General features: G+C 35.6%; 1 protein-coding gene across 1 annotated transcript; it reads left to right on the forward strand.

The window, feature by feature from the left end:
- Positions 1 to 3,515: 3,515 nt before the first annotated feature.
- On the forward strand, positions 3,516 to 4,839 carry LOC109010408 (dof zinc finger protein DOF2.5-like). Its single transcript, XM_018991241.2, has 2 exons — positions 3,516 to 3,714; positions 4,020 to 4,839. The coding sequence occupies exons 1-2, from the start codon at positions 3,688 to 3,690 to the stop codon at positions 4,797 to 4,799; spliced, it is 807 nt and encodes a 268-aa protein (XP_018846786.1). The 5' UTR covers positions 3,516 to 3,687; the 3' UTR covers positions 4,800 to 4,839.
- The last annotated feature ends 9,130 nt before the right edge of the window (positions 4,840 to 13,969 follow it).

Genomic DNA, 13,969 nt, shown 5'->3' on the forward strand with positions numbered 1-13,969 from the left:
GAATGTAGCCATAGTCTCTATGTCATTAATTTCAAACACACCAACTTCCTTGTGACACAAAGCAAAGAAAACCTCGCTATTATCATCACGGCCAATCACCCCAAGTCCCATATGACGAGAAGATTGAAATAATGCACCATCAAAATTAAGTTTAACCTTACCTTGAGGTGACGGAATCCATCAAAGAACACATTCTTTACTTGCTAACAAATGATGAGACTTTACAGTTAACATATATAACTTTCAAGGTAGGGAAGACAGTTATCTACCATGATATCCATAACCCCAAATTTAGGTTGCTGAAATAAATAATGGTTTCTATACATCCAAAGACCCCAAGCAATAGTGAGTGAAAGTAGAACATTATTCAAATCAGCCAACATCAATTCCAATACCAAATTCTGAAATTCAGTAACATGAGTATCCAACAAATACACAACCTTAATTAGGAAATCGATTAAATACATTTATTGAATATCTCTCCAAGTTTAAAAAAGAGGGATATATGGAAGCCCATATAAACTATATATAATTAATCACTCCAATAAAATCATAAAACAATAAAATATATACCTCAAACAATCGAGTGTGGATAAAAACAGTACACATGGCTTGAAGATTTAGGACTAGCTAGGAGGGATCAATCGATATATAGCTTCATATTGTGGAGACGAATTCTAATCTTTTTGTGGAGACGAATAAAGACATTATGTAGAGTGCATTAGTGTTCAAATATATCATAAATAATTAAATCTATCTTTTCAAATGAGCTTAAGCTAGCTATGGATACTCATAGACCATAATTTTATTTATACCTTATTTTTTATTAATTGAATTCACTCTTTTATCATGTTAAATCATCACTTATCTCAAAATTTTAAACTGACGTAAAGAAATCATAAATTTAATTATTTATTTTATATCTTAACATTTGTAATAATATGCGGTATGAAGTTTCCAAACTAATAAACCTCATCTTATTGAGTCTTAAGTCTCCATTCATGGTCTCTCTTTAGCTTGATGTCATCTATATACCATTTTTGTATTGAATCTCAATGCAGGCGTGCGTGGGGGGACTGTTGATCAGGAGGGCGGACTCCATGAAAATGAAAAAGATCGACAAGAAATAAAGGTAGAAATAAATGAAAATATTGCCAGTGAGATTCTGGCCCCTTGGCTTATTCGAAGAATTCAAAGAATTATTAGAGATCATGTCACCATCATAAAAAAAAGAAACAAACACCAGGCCAGCACAAATATTAATTATTATTTCTTTACCCTGATGATGATCATTATAAGATCAGTATCTGCATGGGCTCCACAGTTCTAGATCTCTTTTGTCACTTCCACTGATCTTCCTCTCCTTCCAACAACGTTAATCACTTTGATCTATATATTCTTAATATATATCTCCGATATCTTAAAAGAGCTTATACTCATATAAACAGTAACACATAGACAGTAATGAATAGTAATTCTTTTTTTATACCTTTTATTCCGCAAAGTCTATCCTCATATGAATAGTAATAGTGTTTTTTTTTTATACTTTTTATTCGGCATAGCCTATACTCATATGAACTGTAATAAATAGTATTTTTTAATGCTTTTTATTCTACATATACCCTTATGTAACTGACTAAGTAATATGAATAGTAATAAATAGTATTTTTTTTTACACTTTTTATTCTGTATATACCCCTATGTAACTTACTATTATTACAATTATACCATTTTAGGTTTTCACTTTTACAAAAAAGTACATAAATAACTAACAATAATTACAAAAATTTTCATTAAAAATCATTTGTCGTGTAATATCTTCTAAAGGTTTTGAACTCTTTTAGTGTATTGACAAAAATGACCCTGACTTTTTTAGACGAGTTATGGCATGCATGCAGTATGACATAGTCACATAAGCTCATACGTATATATAATATATACACTAGATAGACAATTATTTTTAGAAAATGTTAGTCTTCCTATTGGCTCCCTATCGCCATTTGTAGCATTGATTGGTTTATTAATCGGACCTATACTACACGACTCACTAATTTTATTTCCATCCGACTTTTTTATTGAACAAACAAATTTGAATTCGTCAACTTTTAGTTACTACATACCGTACGACATTATACGCATGTTGCCATGCATATATTGGACAATTATATTTGATTGTAACTTCAACATGCATTATTATTATTAATATTATTTTTCCTTATAAACTTGATAATATTTATGTAAAAAATTGTGTTTATAAACTTGGTGATTTTAAATATGCAACTCTTATGAGCTTGTCAATTGAATGGTGATTTTGTATGTTGGCCCATTTATATAAATAATGATGTTTTTAATTAGGTGTTGTTTAGAATCTACTTTTAAAGAGCTTTTATTTAATTAATGAAGTGTTACTATTGTATGCTTTTGCAAAGAGAGAGATAAAGGAAAAGTGAGGGAAAATGTTGGGTTTGGGGTTTTAAATCTCAACCATTTATTTTGAATATTTAGATTTAATCTAACGGTAGAAGTTTAAATATTGATTTAAACTAACATAAAATAGATAATTAAAATATAAATATTATATCATACACTTAAAATCAACTTTAATTTATAAAATATTAATTTTTCATCATTAAATAAATGATGAAGTTTTACTGAACATTTTTAAGAGAATAAAACTATCTAATTAATTGAAATTTTTAATATAATTTAAATTCCATAATAAATGATGAACATAAATAAATAGTAATTTTACTCTTATGTGTTAGAATATTTTAATATTTAAAGTCACACTTCTTCTACCAATTTTCTAATTTGGATGAGTAATAAATAAAACATTAGAAAATATTTTCATTTTTTAAGAGAACTAACAAATTTAAGAGGATTTATATTTGAGACTTGATCGGTTGAAATTAAAATAAATAAATTTTAATGTTTTTTTTTTTTGTTTTGTTTTAATCTTTGTGAAAGTGGCTATGATCAGTTTTGTGTAATAATTCTATCATTCTATAAATCAAATTGGTAAAGAATTAAGAAGCTGTTTGTTTTAACATCTTTATTTCTACAAGCTAGGAGGGTTGAAATTACAATTTCTTTTTTTAATTTTTTAATTTTATTCATACTAAAGTACTAATTAAATTCTTCTACTCATGATTATCCATATAGTACCACACATTTGATAAGAAAAAAAAAAATATGTATGTTAATCATGTGTAATATAAGAATAATGAGTAAAAACTTAATTTCCACACACGTGAATTACCCTATTTTCTCTTTACACGCATGGCGGCCCGCATGAGAGAAAAGTGCTATTCCAACAGATCATTCCACCAAAAACATATTTTAAATGAAAAAGGTGGCCGTGGGGGAGAATTTATATATATAAACATGAAAATAAGACAAAAATCTCCACGTAAAACGTACAACATGAATAATTTATAATGTAATGATACATTAAAGTGTTGGTCAATTAAAGCAAATTCGTGATCTTCTTTAATTAAAACATACCATCACATGCATACAGCCAGCGTACAAAAAATCTTAAAACATTCTTAATTTCTTGCACTGAAGATCAGCAGCTGCAGACAAATTTATAATTAGGAGGTGATCTCTCTAGATCTCTCTCTCTCTCTCTCTCTCTCTCTGAAGTCATCCGTTGCTTTTCTTACCCTTTTCTTGATCTTCTGAATCATGGATCGTACTGCTCAATGGCCAAAGGTGGGTTGATTGCTTTATTCATCGTTGTTTTTGAGCTTTATTCATCGATCGATTTCCACTACGTACTTCTCTACCAGATGACCGATCTCCAAGAGATCATATATAAACCTACTTTCTTAATTTGTTTGTGTTGTCATCAGCTAGCCTTTAATAGATCACTCGTAGATTTATACGCTTTAATCCTCTTTGTTTTGATATGGAAAGGCCATCTAGCTCTTTACACCTATTGTAGATATATCGAGTACGTTCCTTTAGATTTTGTAGTTAAAAGACCATAATTATCTCTACTTTTATGGCGGTTTCAGGAAGAAAGCTTTGAAAAACCCATGGAAGGGATCATGATCAACACACGTACAAGTCTTTTGTCTGCAGAGAAAAGGGCAATAAGATCACCTCAGGCGCACTTGAATTGTCGGAGGTGCAACTCAACCAACACCAAGTTCTGTTACTATAACAACTACAGCCTCACTCAACCAAGATACTTATGCAAGACTTGTAAAAGATACTGGACTGAAGGTGGATCTATCAGGAACGTTCCTGTTGGCGGGTGTTCAAGGAAGAACAAGAAATCTGCAGCAGCTTCTCGATCTACTTCATCAAAGACTCCTGATTTTAATCCGGTACTTAGCCTCCCACAATTTTCATCTCAAAACCTTAAGGCCAAGGAAGCCCAAGTTCTTAATCTGGCTTTCCCAACTATTGACAAAAAATATCATGGTTGGTCCCAAGGAAACTCTAGTAGTTCTGCTTCCTCTGCTCCTCTTTCAGCTTTTGAGCTGCTAAGGACTGGAATTGCTTCAAGGGGTTTGAATACTTATATTCCATCACCTATGCTGGATACAAGTGCGTTGTACTACTCATCTGCAGGCTTCCATTTACAAGAACTCAAAACAACCCCAGGTTTCTCTGTTGATGGTCTTGGAAGTACTGGGTATGAAATTCAAGAGAATAGTGCAAAGCTTTTGTTTCCTTTCGGAGAATCAAAGCAGATTTCAAGCACAAATGAAGTGGAACCGAGGAAGGGACAAGCTGGGATTTCGACTGGAAATTGGAGTCATGCAATGTTAAACGGAGGATATTGGTAAATAAAATGGACAACGAAATAAAAGAATCGCCTTTAATTTCCTCTCTTCCTTCTTTCCACGTCTCTTTTACCCGGCTGGTTACTTGCTAATTTAAGGTTGTCCAGGATTAATAGAAAGAATATATAAGGCTGTTTTATTTTTATTATTCACTTCCAAGCTACTTCTCTAGTACTTAGGGTAGGTTTGAGGAGTGAGATGAGAATTTTGTATTTTGTTTTGAAGTTTAAAATATTAAATTTTAATATTATTATTGTTTTGAGATTTGAAAAAGTTGAATTGTTTATTATATTTTGTATGGGGATTTAAAAAATGTGTAATGATGAGATGAGATGAGATGAAAATTTTGTGTTTTGTTTTAGTCCCCAAACCTGCCCTTAGAGCTGCCTCGTTTGGTTACGCAGTTCAAATAAGATGAGATGTTTTGTAAAAAATTAAATAAAATATTATTATAATATAATTTTTATTTTGAAATTTAAAAAATTTAATTGTTTATTATATTTTATGTGGGAGTTTGAAAAGTTGTAATGATTATATGAGATGAAATGAGATAGTTTGGATTTGTGTAACCAAACCAGCCATAAATCATGGAAGAAAAGGAATATACAAGCTCACTACAAGAAAAATGACTTTTTGCATCCAAAGTATCCGTCGATGATCAAATTGATGCTAAAAAATATTATTTGTGGCAAAATTAAACTCGCTCAAAATTTTGCAGCGATTCCCAAAGTATATATTTTTATTGCGGCGAAACTTACTGACTCCCTCTCTCAGATCTTCTCTCTCTCACCATCTATCTCTCTCTCTATTTCTATCCTTCATCCAGCGCCACCACTAGCTTACATGAAGAACCGTCAGCAATGCCTCAAGCCTCCAACAGTGGTGGAACCATGAACTTGTTTTAGGGGGGCCAAGTAAAGCTAAAAATATAATAAGATGTTTTTTATTCTATTTCTATACAATTTTTTTCTGCGGTATAGAACAATCAGATAATAAAATCTAAGGAGTAGAAACGGTCCTTCTCATTTCTCTCTAGAGAATGAGTAAGGTGTGAGTATCCTTGCCTGTGCGAGGATATTAGTCTCTTCTTGTGAGAGTTTTGGAGTGGATCTCTGTGAGTGCGTAGTAATGGTGGAAGAAGATTTAACTAGGAGGTGGGAGAACCTTACACTATCTACGGAGGAAAATGATGTTTTCGTGGTTTCTCCTGAGGAAGTGCAGGAAGGAGTTTTACGTGGAAAATTTTGCATTGTTGGGGGGGTGATGACTGTGAAGGGCTTGAATAGTGAAGCTTTTCGTGTGACTATGTCTCAAATATGGAGACTGGAGGGATGGGTGAAATTCAAGGAATTAGGTGATTATCGATTCTTAATTGAATTTCAATTCCTTGCTGATAAGGATCGAGTTCTTGGTGGGCGTCCTTGGTTCTTTGATAGGAATCTAGTCTCTTTTCAAGAGCTTGATGAATCTATCCCGTTGAGCATGGTGAACTTCCAGTTTGAACCTTTTTGGATTCAACTGCATGGTTTACCTTTGGCGGTTATGAATGCAGAATTTGGTAAGAAGTTTGCTGCATCCTTTGGCCACGTGATTCGTGTTGATTCAGACTCGGATGGCATGGCATGGGGCAAGTGCATGAGAATACGTTTGGCAGTGAATTTGAAAAAACCTTTGTTACGTGGAAAATGGTTGCAGTTGGAGAACCAGAAGTATTGGGTTTCAATTAAGTATGAACGATTGCAGTCCTTCTGTTTTCACTGTGGTATCTTATCTCATGATCTGAAAGTGTGCCAATCCCAACGTGTTGATAATCATGTAGAAGAACCTACTCCAATGCAGTTTGGTCCATGGCTGAGGGCTCAACCTTTGAACTCAAAGGTTTTTGAAATCAGAAAGTACGGTGGTGCCATGGGGGAGAAACACCACTCTAGGCGGCAACAAGCTGAGTCCCACGGAGGAACCTGTCATGATGAATCTCATTTTAGAAAGGAGTCTGATAAGGAGCACTTCACGGATTCTCCAACTAAAGAAGATTATGCGCGGCATGAGTGTTCTAAGGATGGTAGTTTCCATACGGGGGAGAATCTGACAGAGCCAATTGAGGGAACTTATTCAGCCTGTGATATGCAGACAGATCTTTCCTTGTTTAAATCTGAGGTGGTTACACAGCAGGAGTTTCTGTTTTCAGTGGAGAGTGAATCACTACATTCTGTTTTGGTAAGTGTCCCCAATGATATCACCTCTCCTTTAAGGGTGTCATCCCCAAGTCAGAATGGGCTTTTATCATCTGTGCGGGATTCGGAAGGGCCCAAGGCAAGGAAGGTCACGTGGAAAAGAAGGGCTAGGGAGGTGCATCAAATTGGGTCTGGTAGCCTGGGGTTGGCAGCTCGAGAAAGAAGGAAAAGAGGGGTCTCCTCTCATGAGAATGTAGGTGAGCCCGATAGAAAAAAAAGACATGTCACTAGTGTTGTTGAAAACAACATTGTTTCTGAGTTGGTGGAGGCTGCTTTGCAGCTCCACCAACAGCAATGATAGGCCTTAGTTGGAACTGTAGGGGGCTTGGGAACCCCCGTACAGTTAGAGAACTTCACTTGCTAGTGAAATCTAAGTGGCCCAAGTTTGTTTTCTTAATGGAAACAAAGTGTGGTAGGAAAAGGGTGGAGGTAGTAAGGAATAAACTGGGTTTTGATTCCTGTATTGTAGTCGATAGTAAGGGTCTTAGTGGAGGCCTTGCTTTCCTGTGGAATAGTTCTGTTGATTTCAAGCTCGAGTCTTTTTCACAACACCATATTTCTATGAGTTTGATACCTGAAGGCTCAGCAAAAAGGGTGATGTTTTCTGGTTTTTATGGCTCCCCAATTACTTCAAACAAACCAGAAAGTTGGAAGTTTTTGAGGTTGTTGCGGCCTAATTTTGAGCAAGCATGGTTTTGTTTTGGAGATTTTAATGAAATCTTATTTCAGCATGAGAAATATGGGGCAGCTTGTCGACCTTACCAACAAATGGAACTATTTAGAGATACGATGGACTCCTGCGGTTTATGTGATCTAGGTTATGATGGTCTTAAATTTACTTGGAGTAATAACAGAGAGGGTGCCCAGTTTACCAAGGAGAGACTTGATCGTGCTTTTGGGAATATCTTAGGGATGGAATTGTTTGATCATTGCAGTATTCAGGCCCTTGCAGCCCAAACTTCAGACCATAGTCCTCTCTTGATGTCTTTTCAGAATGGAAATAGAGGCTTGTTTCATGATGGTAGGAGAAGGGAGAAGCTTTTCAGGTTTGAAGCTAGCTGGAATTTACATGAGGATTGTAGCAGTGTCATTTGTTCTAGTTGGTCAGCCCTGTCTTCTCAGCAGGGGCTTTCTTTGTGCTCTATTCAGGAAAAACTCTGTAAGTGTAGAGACTCTCTAGTTTCGTGGAGTAAATTTTCCCTTCAGAAACAAAGGAAGTCCATTCACTTAAAGCTGCACCAGCTCTCCTCTCTACAGCAATCTAACAAGGGTTCTTATAATGAGGATATAAAAAATCTTCAGAAGGATATTGACAGATTATTGGAAGAAAAAAATGTTAAATGGCAGCAAAGGGCCAAACAAAATTGGTTGAGAGATGGAGACCGAAACTCTAAGTTTTTCCATAGGTGTGCAAACCAAAGAAGGAAAACCAATGAGATTTCTAAAGTGGTTCTTGATGATGGCAGAATTTTAAATGAGATGGTAGGGATTGCAGATGCTTTTTGTCAGCATTACAGGGCCCTTTTCTCTTCTGTCAATCCTTATGATCTTGATGTTTGCCTAAGCCATATCCAGCCAAGTGTTACTGAGGACATGAACCACAATCTTTTAAGCCTTTTCACCCCTGAGGAAGTTAAGGAAGCAGTGTTCCAAATGAACCCTCTGGGCTCTAAAGGTCCGGATGGATTTCCAGCTATTTTCTACCAATCTCAGTGGGGTGTGGTTGGAGGTGATGTCACTAAGGCTGTCTTAGAGGTCTTGAATCATGGTGGGGACTTAAAGGCCATTAATGATACGTTCATTGTTTTAATTCCAAAACTGAAATGCCCTCAAACTGTGGTGGATTTTAGACCCATCTCTCTTTGCAATGTGCTTTATAAGATTGTATCAAAAGTGCTGTCTAACAGATTGAAAATCCTTCTTTCACAGATCATTTCCCCTACCCAGAGTGCTTTTGTTCCTGGTAGAATGATCCTTGATAATGTGATTGTTGCCTTTGAGGCTTTGCACTCTATGTCAACTATAGGGAAAGGGAAACAAGGCTATATGGCTGTAAAATTGGATATGAGTAAGGCTTATGACAGAGTGGAATGGGTTTTTTTGGAGAAGGTTATGCTGAAGATGGGCTTCAATCCGAGGTGGATTTCTCTGATTATGAACTGTATAACCTCAGTTTCTTACTCAATCCTTATTAATGGGGCTCCTCAAGCTAGTTTTGTTCCATCTAGAGGGATTCGTCAAGGGGATCCCCTATCTCCATATTTGTTTATTCTTGTTTCGGAGGTCCTAAGCAGTTTATTAAATCATGCTGAAAATGTCAAGGATATTCATGGCTTTCCCATTTGTAAAGGCATTCTAAGCATCAACCATCTTTTCTTTGCAGATGACAGTTTGCTGTTTTGTAGAGCTAATGTAATGGAGTGGGCTGCTATTAAGAGATTGCTGGGTCTCTATGAAAATGCCTCAGGACAACAGCTTAATAAGGCCAAGACTTCAATATTTTTCAGTGCCAACACAAGACATGAACTCAGAAATCATATTCTAAGCATTGCAGGGACTCGATCCACATCTTGCTATGAAACTTACCTTGGTTTACCTGCCCTCATAGGCAGATCGAGGCATGCTGCTTTCAAAGGAATTTTGGACAGAATGAGAGACAAGATAAGCAATTGGAAAACAAAGTTTCTTTCTTTTGCAGGGAAGGAAATTTTATTAAAAGCTGTCATTCAAGCCCTGCCGACTTATTGTATGGGGGTCTTCAAATTGCCTAAATCTTTGCTCCATGAAATAAATAGAGTAATGCACCAGTTTTGGTGGGGTCACATGCATAATGAGAAGAAGGCGCATTGGGTTTCTTGGAACCAAATGGGGAAAGCTAAGGGGGCGGGTGGTTTGGGTTTTAGGGACTTTGAGAGTTTCAACTTGGCCTTGCTTGCAAAGCAAGGTTGGAGAATTATCCAAGTCCCTGATTCATTAGCTGCCAAGGTTCTTAAAATGAAGTATTTCCCAACATCTGATTTTCTTCAGGCTAAAATGGGGGTTAGGCCATCCTTTATGTGGAGAAGTCTTTGTGCTGCAAGAGAACTTATTCAGAAGGGCTCTATATGGAGGATAGGAAATGGCCAGGATACTAAGATCTGGAACTGTAGGTGGCTGCCTCAACCCTCAAGCTATATGGTCCAAACTCCTATACAAGTCTTGCATGCTGAAGCTCGAGTTGCTGAACTAATCACTGAGGAGACTAAACAATGGAATCGAGGTTTGGTAGTATCTGTCCTTGGGAATGAGGTTGCTGAAGTTGTTTTTAAAATCCCCATAAGCTTTACTGGGGCTAGAGATAGACTCATTTGGCTGGGGACAAAGGATGGGCAATTTACAGTGAAGAGTGCCTATCACAAGCAGATGGAGCTGCAGGATTTGAAGAAGGGTCAGTCTTCACATCGAGCAAAAAATGTGCAGGAGTGGACAGGCTTTTGGAAGTTACAAATTCCACATGTTACAAAAGTTTTCATATGGAAAGCTTGTCTTGAGTCGTTGCCTACTCGTCAAAACCTTTATAAGAAAAATATTGTTGATTCCCCTCTTTGTCCCATCTGCAGCAGAGAAGAGGAGTCAGTCACTCATATCTTATGGAGCTACCCATCAGCCATGGATGTATGGAGCCAAGGTCCTACATCTTTCCAGAAATGCACTAATTCTGTAGGCTGTTTCAAAGAGTTGGTGGTACAATTCTTGTCTTCTATTGACACATCCCTGATCGAGCTTTTCTCTATGACAGCTAGAGGTATTTGGTTGAGAAGGAATAAGTTGGTGTTTGAAAATTCTTTTATGCATCCCACGCAGGTGGTAAGACAAGCTGCTAATCATTTGACAGAGTTTAAGGCTGCACAATATGGCTCAAACCGAAAGGTTAAGCAGTCAATAGTCCACCCCTCTGTTTGGGTTCCTCCTCCAGAGAATTTAATCAAAATCAACTGGGATGCGGCAGTGAGTTGTAGTCAGAACAGAACTGGGATCGGATTGGTGGCCCGTGACCATTTGGGATTCATTGTGGCGTCCAAAAAATTGTCAAGATATGGAGTATTGGAGCCCCTTTTAGCTGAAGCTTTTGGTGGCTTTTATGCTGTTGGTATGGCAAAAGAGATGGGGCTGCAAGCTGTCTGGCTGGAAGGTGATTCTCAAGGTGTAGTTCACAGCCTCCAAAAGAATATTGATCGGTGGGATAGTGTGGGATTGGTTTTACATGATACTAGAGTCATGTTGGATAGTTTTACGTCATGGCAGGTGACCTTTGTTAAGAGAAGTGGTAACCATGTAGCTCATTGTCTAGCAAGGGAATCTCTTCAGCTAACTGAGGATGTTTCTGAACTGGTTGTTTGACCAGTCTTGTTGCTTTTGTTATCCTTCCTGTTATTACTGTTATCAACGAAGTGCGATTTTCTACTCAAAAAAAAAAAAAAAAAAAAGATGATAAAATCTAAAATAAAAATAAAATACGTTTAATATAACCTATGTATTAAAAAAATATATCATGTGTCAAGAACAATATATCATTGAAATAACATAAAGACACTCATATAAATATGTCAAACAAAAGAAACATAGTGTCTAAAATTGTAACCTGCATTCTTTTAAAGAAACAAAATCATCAAATATTGAATCTAAATAAAAATTCTTAACTATTTCTCTTTTAATATAGACATCTAAATTATTTGCTAAAAACTCATCTTTAATTTTTTTGCGAAGTCTTGTTTTAACAATCTTCATTACTGAAAATGCTCGTTCACTCGTCTCTGTAGATATTGGAAGAGTCAAAACAAGACGAATCAATCTATCAATAAGATAGTATGTCTATGATTTCTCTGTCTCTACCAATCATTGACATAAATTTGTAATAGATGACAAATTCTGAAATTTCATATTAGTAAGCATATCAACTTCAAAATGCTTCAATTGAAATCTTAAATTAATTTTCTCATTCTCAGAAAAATCCAGAGGATAATACTCTTCCGCAAGATGACATATATTATCAATATTAAAGGATTTATAAGCATCATTTGGATCCAAAACTGAGCTAAGGGTTAAAAGTTTTGTCGCTCCTTCCCAAACCTATTGTTAAGCTCTTGCATTTGAAAGTCTATAGTAGTATTAAATATTTCAAAATGATAATGATGCTCTAACGTAATGTGATCTCGTTGATGACGACCACGACCTTGGACATAACGAGAACTCAATTCTGGAACGTCAATATCAAATTTTTTGGAAAAAGAGACAACATTCTCAAACAAACTTTCCCAACATTCATTTCTCGACTCTTGGATGAGTTCTTTTGTAGTAGAAACCATATTAATGACATTCAAGATGTCTTAAGATTTTTGCTGCAAAACTTGACAAAGAACATCAGTAATACCCATGATTTCCTTCATTAAATGCAAAATAAATATAAATTAGAATGATGTAATCATTTTATAAGCAGCATTTGCATCCTCGCATTGATAGTAAGTGGATTCTTTTATTATGTTTTCAAGCATCGAGCAAGTGGCTCCAAATGTTCGTAGTAGACTGCAAATAGAATAAAAAGGAGAACCCCAACGAGAATCACCTGCTCGTTTGATAGTGTCAATTTGATTAGCTCATTTTCCATTTTCAAGTTCATCAATAGCTATCATATGTGCAATTTGTGTTGCCTGAGTAGCTTGTAGTTCATGATGACGTTTACATGAAGTGGCCACCACATTGATAATGAAATTCAAATTTGAGAAGAACTCATGAACATAAACTACCTCTCTAGATGCAACAACTAATGCAAACTGTAATCGGTGAGCAAAACAATGAACATAGTATGTATATGGGCAATCTTTAAGAAATAATGTTTGCAATCCTTTCCATTCACCACACATATTACTAGCACCATCATATTCTTGCCCACAAATATTTTGAACATCAAAACAATGATGAGAGAGAACTGCAGATATTTCATTCTTTAGAGTCAATGCCGATGTATCTTTAACATGTACAAAATAAAAAAACCATTCTTGAATAAAACCATCATCATCAACAAATCTCAAGATTATAGCCATTTGCTCCCTCTTAGACTCATCTCGTGCCTCATCAACAATAATGCAAAATTTATAATTTCTAATATTTTCACGAATTTTATTTCGCACTTTCTTTGCAAGAACTTCCAAAATCTCTTTTTGAATTTTCGTTGAAGTATGCTTTGAAGATTTAAGAGCCTTTTTCCAGAAAATTTTTTCCAACCTTGTCATTATACGAAGGCAAGATTTTAAGCATCTAAAGGAAATTATCTCAATTTTTTTTACTCAGGGGTCTCATCATGACCTCTAAAGGCATATCCTTATAATGCAAGCCATCGAATAACATTAATAGATGTTTTTACTTGGAGTCGATTGTTGAGAATTTGTTTGGAGCTTTGCGCATTCATTACTTTATCAATATGCTGTGATTATTTTAATAAATCCTCACAAGATTTCACAGCATTGTTATGACAAGAGCAAGGATCCTCCCCAATATGATTAAAAAAGATACAATATTTTTCATCATTAATCTTCTTCCAATTTCTAAATTCTATGTGAGTAAATACATCCAATCCACAACGTTGAGATGTTTTCATTGTAAAAAAATAACAAGGTAAACAATATGCAGCATCCTTTGATGGAGAATACTCTAGCCAAGATGCAAATTGTATGAATCAAGAAGTTTGAAAGTGACAATGATGCTTTTCAGAACCAGAAAATGAATATTTTGATAGACGTATTTGATATGGACCCATTTTCAAGTAAGCTCTTTTTATTTCATCACGTTGATTGATTGAATCGTCCCACATAGGAGGACGTAATTCTGGATCTCGTTGTAAAGAAGATATATCAATCTCTTTAGAATCAAATGTTGACGATGAATCTCTTCAGACTCTAAAAT

The sequence above is a fragment of the Juglans regia genome, chromosome 12 (genome assembly GCF_001411555.2).
Source record: "Juglans regia cultivar Chandler chromosome 12, Walnut 2.0, whole genome shotgun sequence".
Taxonomy (NCBI): Eukaryota; Viridiplantae; Streptophyta; class Magnoliopsida; order Fagales; family Juglandaceae; genus Juglans; species Juglans regia.